The 18,043-nt window shown below is 39.3% G+C and overlaps 2 protein-coding genes across 5 annotated transcripts in view; both read left to right on the top strand.

The window, feature by feature from the left end:
- The window catches only part of mypn (myopalladin), a 54,446-nt gene extending 44,399 nt beyond the window's left edge, over window positions 1–10,047 (top strand). For all 4 annotated transcript variants that reach the window (XM_055901891.1, XM_055901892.1, XM_055901895.1 and 1 more), the window contains 8 exons: window positions 1,274–1,495; window positions 1,821–1,970; window positions 2,070–2,152; window positions 2,741–2,870; window positions 3,051–3,258; window positions 3,512–3,677; window positions 3,938–4,071; window positions 7,439–10,047. In XM_055901891.1, the coding sequence (XP_055757866.1) occupies window positions 1,274–1,495; window positions 1,821–1,970; window positions 2,070–2,152; window positions 2,741–2,870; window positions 3,051–3,258; window positions 3,512–3,677; window positions 3,938–4,071; window positions 7,439–7,617 (1,272 nt within the window). In that variant the 3' untranslated portion in view covers window positions 7,618–10,047. The remainder of the gene's footprint in view (window positions 1–1,273; window positions 1,496–1,820; window positions 1,971–2,069; window positions 2,153–2,740; window positions 2,871–3,050; window positions 3,259–3,511; window positions 3,678–3,937; window positions 4,072–7,438) is intronic.
- Window positions 10,048–13,989: 3,942 nt separating this feature from the next.
- On the top strand, window positions 13,990–15,431 carry atoh7 (atonal bHLH transcription factor 7). Its single transcript, XM_055901720.1, has one exon. The coding sequence runs from the start codon at window positions 14,290–14,292 to the stop codon at window positions 14,737–14,739; it is 450 nt and encodes a 149-aa protein (XP_055757695.1). The 5' UTR covers window positions 13,990–14,289; the 3' UTR covers window positions 14,740–15,431.
- The last annotated feature ends 2,612 nt before the right edge of the window (window positions 15,432–18,043 follow it).

Raw genomic sequence — 18,043 nt, forward strand, 5'->3', positions numbered from 1 at the left:
TTTTGTAATTACACAAGAGGAATCGGGACTATTCCTTATTCCACTTGCGTAATAACTAAAACCACTCAGGCCCATTACAATTACAAAGCGCTAAAAAATATTACGTATTGTGAGTGTAGTAATTACAGCGTTACTATACAGGTATAACAGCAACGTAATGTAAAGTGTTAGTGAATGTTCAAAACCGTTTTTAAGTAGTATGTATGGATGTATACTCATATATCCAAACACTGTAGTTAATTCATCATCCTAATCAGGCCCTTTTAAAGTATTTGTTAACTAATATCCATTGCATGAATAATCCAAACAATTTCCAAACTGAAGGTCTACATATTGACCACTCTCGTGTAATGTAAGGCCCCAAATAGGCTGAGGTATATGACATTCTAAGATTTGAGCAACCTTCAACGTTTCTTGCATATGAAATGTGCTTAAAAAACGTTCCTTTCAAATGTTACATTTCAACTGATGCCATGGATCCCATCTGTTGTTCCACTGGAAAGTAACTGTGTTGTAATGTTGTCATAATTTCACTACATTTCAAACACCACTAACATTACCACTACCGTTATCTTCTCCGTTCCATTACCTTAGGTCCTCAGGAGAAAAATAAATGACCCAGTGTTTGCAATTATGAAAAAAAAGTTGACGTATCAAGATAGAAATCTACGTATCAACAACAAACAAAAAAATGTACAATTGAATTGTTGGAATTGTGTTCTTTGATATTTGATATTTGATATTTGATATTTGATATTTTTGCCAGGAAAGCTTAGCTTTATATCTCAGTCCACATGTGTTCTCTGTTCTCTGTTTCACCCTCAACTTCTGTTGTATTTTGTGTAGTAGGATCAGTTAAATGCCAAGGGAGTGTGATAAGAGGAATACCACTGCATGATAACATTTAAGGTTTAAAGCTGCACTCCTCAATCTTTTTTTTCTGCCCACAGTGAGCCGAGAACATTTGTCTTTGTAATCTGAGGGCTGGTAAATGTAACTGCCACGTTTGAATCAAAGTGCTACTTTTTGAATCAAAATAGATTGAGGAGTACATCTTTAACCATGGTTGGGTGTCAATTCCGTTTAATTCCACTGAAATTCTAATGTTCTTCATTACTTTTCAATTAGGATTATTCGAATTGGATTGAGTTCAACCCTGCCTTTAACACAATATCCCGATTGATTAGTGGCGATATTGTGCTCTGGGTCTGATTCCTCTGTCAATCTACTCAAGTAAATACTCACCCAAACAGTTTCTGAAATGTCTTTTTAGGAGTACAAAGTGTCCAACTTTGAGCAGAGGCTGTTGAGTGAGATCGAGTTCCGCCTGGAGCGCACCCCAGTCGAGGAGTCGGATGACGAGGTACAACACGATGAGAGCCCGACGGGGAAGTGCGTCGCGCCCATATTCGACAGGAAGCTGAGGAACTTCAGGGCCATGGAGGGTGTGCCTATGACGTTCTCCTGTAAAGTGGTGGGGATCCCCGTACCGAAGGTGAGACAGCACGTCTATGGTCTCTAAATATGTTTTCACCCAGACTGTTTTTCTTTAGCAGAGGTTTTCATCCGAAGTACCTTACAGTACAGTGAGGTCAAAGGTTCGTAGTATGTGATCCCATCAGAAATTGAACCCACTACCTTAGGGTTGCTCGATCAACACTCTTACCGACTGAGCCACACAGGACCACACAGACTGTCAATGTTTTATTTGCCAATGGCAGGAAAATAAACTAGCTTGGATCATATTTGGGGGCGCCAGGGATCTGGACATACACTCAACGTTTGTTAGAAATCTCCCTCTCTCGTCAACACCATTTCAGGTTTACTGGTTCAAGGATGGCAAGCAGATCTTGAGGAAAAATGATCATTATAAGAAGATAAGAGAGGGGGACGGAACCTGTGTCCTACACATAGAGGTCACCAATAACGACGATGATGGCAACTACACTGTCATGGCAGCTAACCCCCAGGTAACCTAACCACCTGTAATTGTTTTACTCTCTTTACTCTTACCTTTCTTACCCCTTCACTAAATCTAATTTGTTAATGAATTAATGAATGCTCACCAGGGACGAATCAGCTGCTCTGGTCATTTGATCATCCAAACGGGTCCTCTCCGAAACCGAATGACACCTATGATTCACTCTCAGAGGTGAGCAGGACTGACTGAGTGTGCATTGGGATCTGCAGAGGTTAGAATAACCCTCTTCAGGTTGCAGAGCCAGCATGATTGCAGCTCTTACTGTTTTGTGGAGGCTACTTTCAGTAAGATCCCAGATGTACATATTGCCCAGACTACTGTTGAACAGCCCTCACAGCAACCATAGACCAATATACCGTTAAACCAATCAGAGAAAAATACATTGTTTTATCTCTATGATAGCAACATTAATCTCATGCATCGTTGTATGGGCTCCCGAGTGGCGCAGCAGTCTAAGGCACTGCATCTCAGTGCTAGAGGCGTCACTACAGACCCTGTTTCGATTCTAGGCTGTATCACAACTGGCCTTGATTGGGAGTCCCATAGGGCGACACACAATTGGCCTAGCATCGTCAGGGTTAGGGTTTGGCCGGGGTAGGCCGTCGTTGTAAATAAGAATTTGTTCTTAACTGACTTGCCTAATTAAATCAAACATTTGAAATCATAATAAAATGAGCGATAGTGATTAGCGATTGCAGATGACAAGATATCCCAGGGCCAATATACATGTACTGTAACATGTTCAGCACATCCCTACAGGGTGCGGGCCCGCATACAGGAAGTGGAAGAGGGTGAACCAACCCAGGAGCGCTTCTTCCGACCTCACTTCCTCCAGGCTCCAGGGGACATGGTGGCTCATGAGGGCAGAGTCTGTAGATTAGACTGCAAGGTATGTCATCTCTGGATTAAATAACCATGGACTTGTAAATAAGCAATGGGCATTTAATACATTTTATAATGACTATTAATTTTTTTGTTGTTGCTATAAATCAGTTAGGATAGCCTTTGAAGATAGATAGGACTGTATACATCTCTCATCTCAAGTGTTGTGTGTTTCTCTGTTTTCCAGGTGAGTGGCCTACCAAACCCAGAGCTGATGTGGCTGATCAACGGGAGGCCCATCTACCCAGACTTCTACCACCGGATGCTGGTGAGGGAGAACGGCATCCATTCCCTTGTCATAGACCCCCTAAAACAGGACGACGCCGGAACATACACCTGCATTGCCAGCAACAAAGCAGGACAGAGCTCCTTCGGTCTGGAGTTAAGAGTTGTGGGTAAGAGTTCTCGAAACAATTAAGTGTTTTCATAAAACCCAAATAGTGTGCCTCTTGATAACAAATTAGTATTTCATTATTTATAAAGATTTATAAGCATTTATGAGGAGTAGGTAATCAGTGATAGCTTTTGAATAAGTACAAAGTCAAAACCATTCATTTGTTGGTATAGTGACGTATGCCATGACAATTAATAAGTAGTAGTAATTAGTAATTGTACATGACAGAGAATAACTATTCTTTGCCCGTTCAGAAAAAGAGATGAAGCAGGCCCCCCAGTTTGTTGAGAAGCTCCAGAACACAGGCATCGCAGAGGGCACCCCCGTCCGACTGGAGTGCAGGGTTCTGGGCATGCCTCCACCTGTAATCTATTGGAAGAAAGACAACGACACCATTCCTCACACCAAGGCCAGAGTCAGGTTAGTATTCCCTAACTAACCTCACCCCTTCCAGCCAGAAAGGTGACTGCCCATCCTGTAGGTACACTTATATTCAAACTCATGAAGACAAGAGGTAACACAAAACCATGCTCAGCGATGTCGGTACATGCCAAATTAGCTTCAACTTTTTGAGATTAGAATATTGATGCCTGTTATTCACAAAAATAATAATAATAGAACACAGGGAATATATACATTTCGAATGATAATTTAATTGAGGAGATGAATTTTGATTCTAGCATACACCAGGATGCCACTGGATATGTTTGCCTCCTGATTCAGCCTACCAGGAAAGAGGATGCTGGCTGGTACACCGTGTCAGCAAAGAATGAGGCTGGAATTGTTTCATGCACAGCCAGGCTAGACATCTATGGTGAGTTCAATACAACTCTCAACAGCTTTCTTTTACCCACCAGTGTTTATTGTGATAGTTTTGAATGTTAATAGTTGCTAATGATTGTGCTTAAAGTATATCAAGATTTCAAATAAATGCACAATAATACCCAAAGCTACAGTGCCTTCAGAAAGTGTTCACGCACCTTGACTTTTCCCACATTTTGTTGTGTTACAGCCGGAGTTTAACATAGATTAAATTGAGATTTTGTGTCACTGGCCTTCAAACAATAACCCATAATGTCAAAATGGCATTATGGTTTTAGAATTTCTTTTACAAATTGATACAAAATGAAAAAGTTAAAATGTCTTGAGTCAATAAATATTCAACCCCTTTGTTATGGCAAGCCTAAGTAAGTTCAGGAGTAGAAATGTGCTTAACAAGTCACATAATAAGTTGCCTAGACTGTGTGCAATAATAGTGTTTAATTAACATTATTTTTTAATGACTACCTCATCTCTGTACTGCACACCTACAATTTTCTGTAGGTTCCCTCAGTCAAGCAGTAAATTTCAAACACAGATTCAACCACAAAGACCAGGGAGGTTTTCCAATGCCTCGCAAAGAAGGGCACCTATTGGTAGATGGGGGGAAAAGAAAAAAAAAGCACACATTGAATTTCCTTTTGAGCATGGTGAAGTTATTACTTACACTTTGGATGGTGTATCAATACCCCCAGTCACTACAAAGATACAGTTGAAGTCAGAAGTTTACATACACTTAGGTTGGAGTCATTAAAACTCGTTTTTTAACCACTGCACAAATTTCTTGTTAACAAACTATAGTTTGGCAAGTCGGTTAGGACATCTACTTTGTGCATGCACAAGTAATTTTTCCAACAATTGTTTACAGACAGATTATTTCACTTATAATTCACTGTAACACAATTCCAGTGGGTCAGAAGTTTACATACACTAAGTTGACAGTGCCTTTAAACAGCTAGGAAAATTCCAGAAAATGATGTCATGGCTTTAGAAGCTTCTGATAGGCTAATTGACATCATTTGAGTCAATTGGAGGTGTACCTGTGGATGTATTTCAAGGCCTACCTTCAAACTCAGTGCCTCTTTGCTTGACATCATGGGAAAATCAAAAGAAATCAGCCAAGACCTCAGAAAAAATTGTAGAGCTCCACAAGTCTGGTTCATCCTTGGGAGCAATTTCCAAATGCCTGAAGGTACCACGTTCATCTGTACAAACAATAGTGCGCAAGTATAAACACCATGGGACCACGCAGCCGTCATACCGCTCAGGAAGGAGACTCGTTCTGTCTCCTAGAGATTAACGTAATTTGGTGCGAAAAGTGCAAATCAATCCCAGAACAACAGCAAAGGACCTTGTCAAGATGCTGGAGGAAACAGGTACAAAAGTATCTATATCTACAGTAAAACGAGTCCTATATCGACATAACCTGGAAGGCCACTCAGCAAGGAAGAAGCCACTGCTCCAAAACCACCATAAAAAGCCAGACTACGGTTTGCAACTGCACATGGGGACAAATATTGTACTTTTTGGAGAAATGTCCTCTGGTCTGATGAAACAAAAATATAATTGTTTGGCCATAATGACCATTGTTATGTTTGGAGGAAAAAAGGGGATGCTTGCAACCCGAAGAACACCATCCCAACCGTGAAGCATGGGGGTTGCAGGTTCATGTTGTGGGGGTGCTTTGCTGCAGGAGGGACTGGTGCACTTCACAAAATAGATGGCATCATGAGGGAGGAAAATGATCTGGATATATTGAAGCAACATCTCAAGACATCAGTCAGGAAGTTAAAGCTTGGTCGCAAATGGGTCTTCCAAATGGACAATGACCCCAAGCATACTTCCAAAGTTGTGGCAAAATGGCTTAAGGACAACAAAGTCAAGATATTGGAGTGGCCATCACAATGCCCAGACCTCAATCCTATAGAAAATATGTGGGCAGAACTGAAAAAGCGTGTGCGAGCAAGGAGGCCTACAAACCTGACTCAGTTACACCAGCTCTGTCAGGAGGAATGGGCCAAAATTCACCCAACTTATTGTGGGAAGCTTGTGGAAGGCTACCTGAAATGTTTGACTCAAGTTAAACAATTTAAACGCATTTCTACCAAATACTAATTGAGTATATGTAAACTTCTGACCCACTGGGATTGTGATGAAAGAAATAAAAGCTGAAATAAATCATTCTCTCTACTATTATTCTGACATTTCACATTCTTAAAATAAAGTGGTGATCCTAACTGACCTAAGACAGGGAATTTTTACTAGGATTCAATGTCAGGAATTGTGAAAAACAGAGTTTAAATGTATTTGGCTAAGGTGTATGTAAACTTACGACTTCAACTGTACATGCTTCCTAACTCAGTTGCCGGAGAGGAAGAAAAGCGCTCAGGGATGAGGTCAGTGGTGACTTTTAAACAGAGAGTTTAATGGCTGTGATAGGAGAAAACTGAGGATGGATCGACAACATTGTAGTTACTTCACAATACCAACCTAAATGACAGAGTGAAAAGAAGGAAGCCCATACAGAATACAAATATGCATCCTGTTTTCATAAGGCGCTAAAGTAAAACTGCAAAAAATGTGGCAAATAAATGAACTATCCTGAATACAAAGCGTTATGATTGGGGCAAATCCAACACAACACATCACTGAGTACCACTCTTCATATTTTCAAGAATGGTGGTGGCTGCATCTTGTTATGGGTATGCTTGTCATTGGTAAGGATTAGGGATTTTTTGTTGTTGATAAAAAATAAACCGAATAAAGCTAAGCAAAGGAAAAATCCTAGAGGAAAACCTAGTTCAGTCTGATTTCCAACAGACACTGGGAGACAAATTCACCTTTCAGCAGAACAATAACCTAAAACACAAGGCCAAATATACACTGGAGTTACTTACCCAAACGAAGTTGAATGTTCCTGAGTGGCCTATTTACAGTTTTGACTTAAATCGGCTTGACAATCAATGGCAAGACTTGAAAATGGCTGTCTAGCAGAGATCAACAACCAACTTGGCAGAGCTCGAAGAATTTTAAAAAGAATAATGTGCAAATATTGTACAATATTGTACAAAGCTCAATTTAACCAGAAAGACTCACAGCTGTAATTGCTGCCAAAGGTGATTATAACATGTATTTACTCAGGGGTGTGAATACATACAAATGAGATACTTCTGTATTTCATTTTCAGTAAAATGTGCTACATTTTGAAAAAGAACATGTTTTCACTTTGTCAATATGGGGTATTGTGGTGAGATAAAAAAAAAATTACATCCATTTTGAATTCAGGCTGTAACACAACAACATTTTGAATAAATCAAGGGTATGAATACTTTCTGAAGGCACTGTGTCTCTGTTGTCTGCAGCCCAGTGGCATAAGCATGTCCCTCTGCCTATGAAAAAGGCTCCGCGGCAGGGCAGTCGCTATGCAGTGCTGACCGGTCAAGGCCTGGACATCAAATCTGCCTTCCCCACGACGGACAATAGCCCCATCCTGTTCTCCAGCTCCCCTGTGGAGGCACAGCTGGAGAGTGAGGAGCTGTGAGGAGCAGACACACTTCACCATAGGGTTGTAAAAGTGTAAACTTTCCCATAATGCACAGGTTTTTCCAAAATTCCAAAAGTTTAGGAAAGTTTGAGAATTTTGTCAACCTACTCCACCACTCTTATCACTACTGGCCCTTTGAACCTACAAACTACTCTTCTCTGGAGTCTCATAGGGCTGGTTTCCCAGACACAGATTCAGCCAAATCCTGGACTAAAAAGCATGCCCGATAGAGAATCTCCATTGAAAGTGCTTTTAGTTCAAGACTAGGCTTAATTTGTGTCTGGGAAACCGGGTCCCAGAGTTTAGTTTGCTCTAACACCTCCTGATGACTATCTACTAGTTCATCTAATCTGTCGTGGCCAGTGGGATGGAAGAGCAGGACTATAATCTTAGCAGTTTGTGTCATCTGGTTTGTGTGATACAGTTGATGTGATACATTGAAATTACAATGACAAAAACGGTTCGATTTCCAACTGGCAACCTAAGGCTGTGTTTGTTTTTCTGCCATTCCTATTGAATTGTATCATTTGAAGCGTCTTATTCACACAAAACAGACACACGTGCCAAGTTTCAGTTCACTATCATCTTTCGATAGGTCCGATTTGTTGATGGTTCATTTTGTTCTACTTTTTTTTGACGAGTTAGTTTGATATTGAGAAGGTTGATTGAATGTTGATGATCGTGACATACTTTCATCGTCACACATTTCAACCTGTTCTTAACCTTTAGCAAATTGACTGTTTCGTTTGGATGTGGTTGTTGTATGGTTTTATTTCAAACGTATATATTTGTGTCAAATAAAGATAGTCTATTTTAATGTTTATATAATATATATGTGCTTTAAATGTAAATCAAAGAAATACACTAAAGGAAAGCCAAATGGACAAATTAAATTGTACACGTGCATACATTGAGTGGGGGAGGTACTACTCAATATTATGAAGGTGTTCTTAATGTTTTGTACACTCAGTGTATATAGCAAGTACTATGAATATGACCAGGTGAATCCAGGTGAAATATATGATCCCTTATCGTTGTCACTTGTTAAATTCACTTCAATCAGTGTAGATGCAGGGGAAGAGACGGGTTAAATAAGTATTTTTAGCCTTGAGACAATTGAGACATGGATTGCGTGTGTGCCATTCCGAGGGTGAATGGGCAAGACAAAATATTTAAGTGCCTTGGTTTTTCACGCTCAACAGTTTCCTGTGTGTATCAAGAATGATCCACCTCCCAAAGGACATCCAGCCAACTTGACACAACTGTGGGAAGCGTTGGTGAACATGAGCCAGCATCCCTGTGGAACGCTTTCGACATCTTGTAGAGTCCATGCCCCGACGAATTGTGGCTGTTGCAACTCAATATTAAGAAGGTGTCCTTAATGATTTGTACACTCAGTGTATATAGCAAGTACTATGAATATGTCTTTACAATTTGATATCTAGAATTGGTTCGAAAATATGATTGAGTTTTCCTTGATGTTCAATTAAAACAGAATATTTCACATCGAATACATGATTTGTAAATGCACACTTTTGCACTGTGGTTCTGTTGTGTTTTGAGTCCATACTGATAGCATATGGAAAAGCGAGTGAACTACTGTAAGCAAAGGGTGGCATTTTCGTAGTGCAAAAGCATTGTGCAAAGTGCAACAAAAAATACACTGTAAGCCTCATTATAAACTTGCACTGTGATTACATTTGAAACTTTTCTGCAAAAAAATGTGTGTTATAAGGTGGCGATCATTTGACAAGAGTTTAGTCAACCGAACAATACATAAATAGTCGCCTCTTTATAACGCAGTTTGAAATGAAGCCAGATTGGAATGGGGTTTCTGGTCATTTTTGCACTTTGCTCAATGCTTTTGCATTACGGAAAGGTCTCTGTTTCTTCTCACTGCCTCATAAATGGATAGTTGTGCTTACAGTAGCTTACAGTACACCAGGAGCCTTATCCAAGGATTGCATTTCAAACACTATCATGATGTTTACTTTACAGAAATGCCTTTTTAAGGTGAGGAATTTTGAGCTGCTATTTCTGCTGTATGGAGATAGGTTACTGAATATGTAAGTTATTATAATAAGAAAAAGGAAATTCTGACAGCAATTTATGCAATAAAGTTCATACAGCAGTATAGTTGTACTTTGAAAAATATACTCATGTGTTTCAATGTTAGTGGGTCGAGGGATAGGAAAGATATTTGTTTGTTGGTAGGCACATGTGCTTTAACAGAATTCACTGATAGAATGAAATGTATGTGTGGGAGAAATTATGTTTTGATGGAACTGTACACCCCCTTGTAGCTAACATGTGATTATTGAAGAAAACAGATTACATGTTTTAACACATATTCAATAAATGTAAAGTTGCACCATGTAAAATAGTTTTTTCCCCCCCTGAGAATAAAGTTATATTTATTCAAAAATATATATATAATGTATATTTTTGTACATACATGTGTCTTACACATTATGAATGCCTAACATTTTATGGAAATATCTTTATTTTTTATTTATTTTATTTTTTACGTAGAATCAGAGTCTAGCAAAATAAAATATATTGTTCCACCTACCTTTAAAAAACAAACATTGATCCACTCATTCACAATTGTTATTATTATGGATTATTGACTAATTCATTATCAGCTAGATTCATTTTTATGGAGTATACATTTGTAACATGATAATCAACACATATCATTTACATTTACCTCTGTTATACAGTACAATAATCCAATTTAATTGGATATCATGCTAGGTCTCAACTATTCTTCCCTTTGGTTTATTGTCAAATATGAGTTGAGATCTTGTTTCAGGCTTGATAGCTTGTTATTTACTTATTTTTTTCTGAGATCAATACGCAATTCCAGACAGGAGACAATGCTCAGCTAAGCCAATTAAGCAATGTTAATCACACCAATTAGACTAGCAAAAAAGTTCAAATAGGCATGAAATTACATTCACCTTACTTGACCTAATTACAGTCCCCAGCCTCATTTGACCAGCTGCTACTTGTTGGCTGATTGGTAAATTAACATGTTATACTGGGGTTTGGTACATGGTTGTTATACTGTGTTAAGGGGGTATGAGGGGTGGAAGTGACAAAAACGTTATACAATGAATAATTTGATAATGAATTAATCAAACCAAATTTGATTTAGTCTACTCCATTATTTAATTACTGTACTTTTATTCAAAACCATAACTAATTTCAAAATGTTTGTCCCGCCCCTCGTAAGCCCTGTTTATACCTGGTTCTTACATCCGTCATATCCTGATCTTGTCTGCAGTCTGCATTCGGATTCTGCTATGAAATAATTTGCATACAGGGAGGGACTCGCAATAGTCTGTATTGCGGACACAGTGGAGGGATTCAAAAAAATTACATTTTAATCGATGTGTAGACACATTTCTGAAAATGTGGGCACAATCAAAATGTCGACAAGATCAGGACGGGGCTATAATGGACCCTGTTTCTATCTTTGATTGAACCCTGACGTTTGAGACTAGGTAATAGGCCCTCTGCTGCGGATATGTCCATGATGAATTGGCTGTGAAGGGACACTTGCTAGTGGTTGGTTTAGGCGAGTAAATGGTCGCGTGGTTTCAAGTGTCATTTTTAGATAGAAGCCCTGGTTATACCTGGTGCTAACAAGCGTCCTGATCCTGTCCACATTGTTATTGTGCCCACATTTTTAGACAGGTGTAGACGATTAAAAGACGCATTGTGAGCTGATTGTGATCACATCTTCCTGGCCATCTACAGAGGTAGTCAGGAGCCTCGTTTAGACTTGGTGCTAACATGCTCTTAATCATTTCTAAATGAAACTTGAGTCTATTATTTAATCTAATCAGATTGACCGAGTCTGACCGAACATACTGTAGGCCCCTAATACTGACGCTTTCACACTTTCCCTATTCTTAAACTTCGGAGGCCGTAATCTCCATGTATCTGGACGGGTCCCTCCTCTTCCTGTGACATATGGCTTTTGACAGAGGGGGTAAGCTAGCCACCAGTCCTTGTCAGACAAGCCAATCATACGAATGAGTGGGGAAACAAGGCTGGACGAAATGGAAAGCTCGGAGACTGTGTGAGACATAGGCCACAGACAAGACAAGCAGCAGCTGGCCAACTACGTCAATCTGTAATCAATGAACCAAACTGGTAGATGGGATTATATGCCTAATTGCACAGCAAACCAGTCCATCCCCAAAATGACCAAACAGCATGAGCTTGTGTCCATGACCCAATATGACCTAGGCATGAGGCAGCATCTTGGGCATCTAGCAATAATTCATGATTCACACACAACGCTTCTATACCCTGGTTTTTCTTACTCAAATGTAACAACATTTGAGTTTCACGCATAAATCCCTCTCTACGGCATTATGTTACATGATCTATTTCGACAAGTAAACACAACGAGAAGAGCTAATAAATATTGACCGGTATTGCTGTAGTCGTTATTCATGTTATTTTATGCAAATGTTCTACATATCTGTTAATGCCATTCAGAAATACGATTGTCTAACATTTGAGTGCAATTAGAGCTAGCTATAGGCCTATGCGTGGGATGTTGGTATGTACTGTGTGGGTTGGCGTTTAGTTGTGGGTACGTTTGGATGGAAGGGGAGGGGCTGTTGACCTGGTCAGATTCATCCCTTGATTGTTGGACTCACTTGCACCAGATGGAAAGAACAGACAGTAAAACAAATGATTCTGTCAGTCTCATTTCCTCGGACCGCTAGACAGATCAATTATTTATTTCACACATGGTCCCCAGTAAGTACAAGGACACTAATGTATACCACATACTGTGCTTGATTAAGAACACAGCATTGGTAAACAGACCAGCAATAGCCACCCAATATTGGAGCAATCTCTTTTAGTACATTCTAATAAGCCATAGCATTAATGAATATACTTCTTATTTATTCATGTAATGTATGTCCCGTCCCTAGCTCTACCCAAAATATCAAATTCAAAACAAAATGTTTCACAAGACCAATAACCAAGACCAATGTCAGAATATTTTGTGTGTACATGATTTTGTCCTTCTCTAAATCTTTTTTTATTTTATTAATCCCAGCCGGTGAAAAGAGCAACTCAGCAGGGTGTTGTCTAGGAGTCACTCTTAAAACATTTTAAATCCCTGGGGTTAGGGGCCACACTTACAGTCACTTCCCTGGGGATAATCTGACTGAGATTATCTGAGATGATCAGTATTACCATTATGAGACCAAGAACGAACCCTGTGATAAGTGAGTAAATAAACAAGTGGTTCTTCCTTGATAAAACTCTCTCTTTGGTGCAGTGGAGTTGACGGTTTCTCATTTATAGTGACATATTATCCCCACATGTTCTTTCTAAATGTAGGTATGCGATGCAAATCACAAATACATCATCAATAAACACACACAAATCATTTTAAAAATCATGATAATAAATCATATTTAGCAATGATAATTCATTCACTTCTAAAGGAAATCTGACAAATTGATATTTTAAAGAAGCTGCATAAAAGCCTCAATAATCTATGTTACAAAAAAATGTCATGAATATTGACATCAAATTAAATTCCCCTATTTTATATTTAACATCTGTTGTTCCTTCAGCTCTTGTGCAATTCAATTACTCATTTTACTTAAGGGACAAAATAACCTGCTATTATAATCATTGAATACAATATATGCCATACACAGCAAACAAAGGCCTAATGTACAAATAAAATAATAATAATTAAATGATAATGGAAAGTATGACTGCAACATATTGATTTCCTATTGAATTCAAGTGAACATAAGACTTTAAATTGTTACTTAGATACATTTGCTTTGATGTCCTTTGATGTCAGCTCTATAGGTTTCATTGCCAGATGGTAGATTTCTGTGTTTGCAACACATGGCTGTTAGTAAAGCCATGACGGCTCAGAGTGAAGCCATGACCAGATAGAACAGGCTGACTTAATTGGAATTTCATTAAGGATTTGTTTGCGTTTTTGTGAGTGGGTGTGTGTGTGTGTGTGTGTGTGTGTGTGTGTGTGTGTGTGTGTGTGTGTGTGTGTGTGTGTGTGTGTGTGTGTGTGTGTGTGTGTGTGTGTGTGTGTGTGTGTGTGTGTGTGTGTGTGTGTGTGTGTGTGTGTGTGTGTGTGTGTGTGTGTGTGTGTGTGTCTGCGTTGGTGTCTATCCCAGCAAACAGTATTGAGGATGGGGGGAGGGCAATATTGGGGAGGGGGGGGGGGTGAAAGCAATATTGGGGATAGATGGGGGGTGTGAGGGATGGGATGGGACTCCACCTGCTGCCACCTGTTCATCTCCTCAGTCATATAAAAAGCTTGTTCCTCAGTCTCTCCAAGACCAGAGACACAGAAGCTGTTTTGCTGTTTAGGCTTAGCAGAGGACCAACAATTTGGATCAACTTCAAATTGTTCATTTGACATACAGCTTTATCGATATACAGTGTAATTAGACAAGGACTTTGGACAGCTACCACAACACCAGGCCATTTTGGACAGCTACAAGAGGAACATCTTAAAACAGTCTGGCGGTTAGTTAACACACCACTTGACTTCGTTGACTCATCGCTACATTTTGGGAGATTTTGGTAACATACAGTAGACAGAACCAGGAGAAATCTTGTGAACTGAATCGTGGAATTGTGATCAAAACCATGGTGTCCCGCCAGCCCAGTTGCACTGGATCTGACTCTGGATCCGAGTCTGAGAGTCTGGATTCCAAGTCTGGATCTCCAGAGAAGCATGATGGTTCCACACGGCGGAGGATGGCAGCCAACGCCCGTGAGAGGAAGAGGATGCAGGGGCTGAACACAGCCTTTGACCGTCTCCGTAAAGTGGTCCCCCAGTGGGGCCAGGATAAGCAACTGTCCAAGTACGAGACTCTGCAGATGGCCCTCAGCTACATCATGGCCCTCAGCCGGATCCTGACGGACGCCCAGAAGCGCAAAGCCCCCCACAGACAGTGGCTGGACCTGCAGTTTGACTGTGTGCAGCCAGAGAACTATCAGTGCTTCAGTACTATCAGCTACAGCTCTCCAGATGAACACGAGTACATGCATTCGTCCTTTCCCTACCAGTACGACGGCCTCCAAGTTCCTACATAGACTGGATGGAAAACTGAAAAACTAGTCATGTTGTTTGAGGTGAACGACAATCTGTACTAGTTTTTATGATGCAGGCGTTTCTCCAACCCAGGAGTCAATAAATAGCTTTGTATTGCTTTCATTTATAATTTATAAGAAATCTATTTATTGACGTTTGTTTATATTTTATGATTATTAAATTAAGACATACGTTTAGTCTAAAATTGTTCCGAACAAAGCAATTGACAGCTTGTATTGCATTTCAGTGTGCTGTACTACAATTGATTTTGCAAACAGACATCTGGTAAACAGACATCTTGGCTTTCTCTATTTTCTCTCTCTCTCTCTGTATTGTTGGGAAGGGCCCATAAGTAAACATTTCACTGTTAGTCTACACCTGTTTTTAATGAAGCATGTGACAAATAAAATTTGATTTGATTTGTATCAAATCTTCCAGATGAGACCCTGACATCATTTTGTGTAATTTATAGTGAATGCGAATCATAGGATTACAAGTGTAGTTATTTGCCCCTATTGTTATTGTGTAAAAAAAAACAGTGACATTTTAAGACTTTGGTAAGATACATTTTGAATCTATTTTTGTAAATGTAAAACTTTTTGTCATTGAGTCTAGTTAACATAATGTTCTCTAGCCACGAAATGTAGGCATTTTGGAAATTCTACATGTTTTTTTGTGCTCTTCAGTTTTTCTAAACGATGACCTATACTTTGTTTAATAATAGTTTTTCTACTGAAATAAAAGTTGCTAGCTTTTTTATTGAAATTGCTTTTGAGTTGTGTCAAGTTTTGTTCTTTTGTACATTTGCACATATTTGATCGTCTCATGGAACCCTTGACGAAGTCAGCAAGCAATGGTTCCCATCCAACAACCATCCTGTTTGGCTTGAGTGGAGACAGCAAAGCAGAGCACTTTTCAGGTGAAGGTCAATTTCCTTTTAACTGAGACAGTATTTGTCTATCATCTAATAAGGAGGTACATTGATTGTTATGGTAACCAATCATAACATATATTTTGGGAATTAAATGTGAATGTACATCCTGTACCCAAAACAACCATTAACTTATGCCATTTAAACGCTTTCTATCTTAATTGCCCCTTCTCATCTATGTTGTATCCCCAGACAACAGGGGGTGCAAAGGGGACCTAAACATGAACAGCATTTATTTTCTTTTGATGTGTCAGGTTCTAAGTGAGAGTGATGGCGGGTCAGTCTGGTCCTGCACCACCCTGATCAGTGTGCCGTCCTTTTGTCCCGGAGCTCCTGTGCCCTGAGATAAGACTGGATTACGTCAATGGTAGACCAACATATGAACAAATAAAAGGGCCTCGTTTTAGGGCCCACAATGTGAGAGAATAGGTGAGAGTGATGTCGTTGAGCTTTTTTTTTTTTTTTTTAAATGAGTGAAGAACATTAGACAAATCTAATCGATCGATCGTCATCATTAATAAGAATGCATGTCATGTCGTTGATCAACCAATCTTTTATTATCAGAAATGAACAAAGTGCTAAACAGAATGGTTGAATCAGGATCACTAGGGATTGGGATTATTATTTCACAAATGCTCTGTCAATATTTTGGCACCAGAATAATGGCGATGTTGGCCTATACTGTACCTCTGACTCACACCCAAGAAATTACATAAATCAGGTCAGTAATAATTCGCTAATAATAAAAAGTCCCATATTACTTTAACACAACTGTACGGAGTTACGCCTAGAATAGTCGTATGACCACAACAAACCTGCATTCATTTGAATACCAAGATTTAGGGATGGAAAGTGATCGTTAGAAATGTTTAAATGTTGCCATCGTGGTACAAGCGGCATCTGATTATAGAAGCCTGTGTGCCAGATCCTGCCAAAGGCTCAACCAATGAGGAGATGTTAAACTCTATTGTTGGGCAATGGCTGTGCCTAATTCCACTGTTCAGGGGCACTGATGCACGGACCTCCATGGCTGGACTCTAACACAGAATCTGTTACTACCACCAATCTCTTCATATGCCATTTAATCCGATAATTATTGAATTTTGAGGGGGCCAATCTGCGATTGCAACTTCCGCTTTTTGACTTGTAAAATAATGCTATATAACCCTTGATTCCTCAAGAATATAACTTACAAATGCCTCATGAGCTTAGTTCAAATGTTGTACCCTATCAGAACCCAAAATATAAGCATGTTTTACATCAAACAATGCCATTGTAAACAAACACTCTATAGCCAAGGAACATGGATAATACTATAATTTTGATATAATGGATGGTCAGTCCTTGCATACAGTACATAGCTCTGTCTATGTTATTGAATGTGGAGACCCCATCCCTCCGGACCGCGGAAGATCGGAGCTATAGAGTGTTTTAAATCCCCCCTTAGCGGGGACTGCATTCACGGTAAACGCTGCATATGTCGGCTCAATTGGGAAAAAAAACTCTACATTTCAATCGCACTATAACGCGGTGGTCCGGATTGAATGTAGCCCTTTGTTATTGAACTGCAGATTGTCCCTCCAAAGCCAAAATCTGTAATATTTCCAGTAATTTCAACTATTGAAATATAGCGTATCCTTAGAGATTGAGATTAGTACAACAGTTTACCATACACCAAAATGTGGGCTCTATTATTCCATTGTTTATGTTTCCGTTGTGACGAGACTTGTATAGTTTACGATTATGTTTAGAAAAGTCATGTTTCCCTCTCATGGAATGACATTCATTGACCACTACAGATATATCATAGAAATCAATAGATTTGCATGTGAAAATGTCATAGGATGGGTGTACGTGTTTATTTTATTTTAATTGTGTCCATTGTTACATTTTTGGGTCGATGGCCCACTCTTTGATGGTATGCATATAAGTGTAGCTATGTCTAGTCTATATTCATTGTCAAAAATAATTTCATTAAAACTCAATTAATCAATTCATCTGATTAACAATTCATTATTTGCTGCTCCAGATGTGCCCTTGAGCAAGGCTTTTAACCCTAATTTCCTCGAGGGGCGCCGTACTACTATGGTTGACCCTGTAAAACAACACAGTTCACTGCACTTATCCAGTGTATGTGACATTAAAACTTTTTTTTTTCAAGGAAGCTTGTCATTACAAATGAACCAAGCCAGTGCAAAGATGATGTGATTCATTATTCCATCCCCGAGTGTATCGCATCCTCAACATACACTAAGTTGTAATGAGTATGTGCATGTGGGATGAGGTAAATTACACAGATGGTCATGGTAATTCAGAAGCTTTGTGGATTGTTTGCAAACTTAATACGCTTTTTGACAGTTGGTCCAAAAAAATGT

Source organism: Salvelinus fontinalis, chromosome 37 (assembly GCF_029448725.1).
Source record: "Salvelinus fontinalis isolate EN_2023a chromosome 37, ASM2944872v1, whole genome shotgun sequence".
NCBI lineage: Eukaryota > Metazoa > Chordata > Actinopteri > Salmoniformes > Salmonidae > Salvelinus > Salvelinus fontinalis.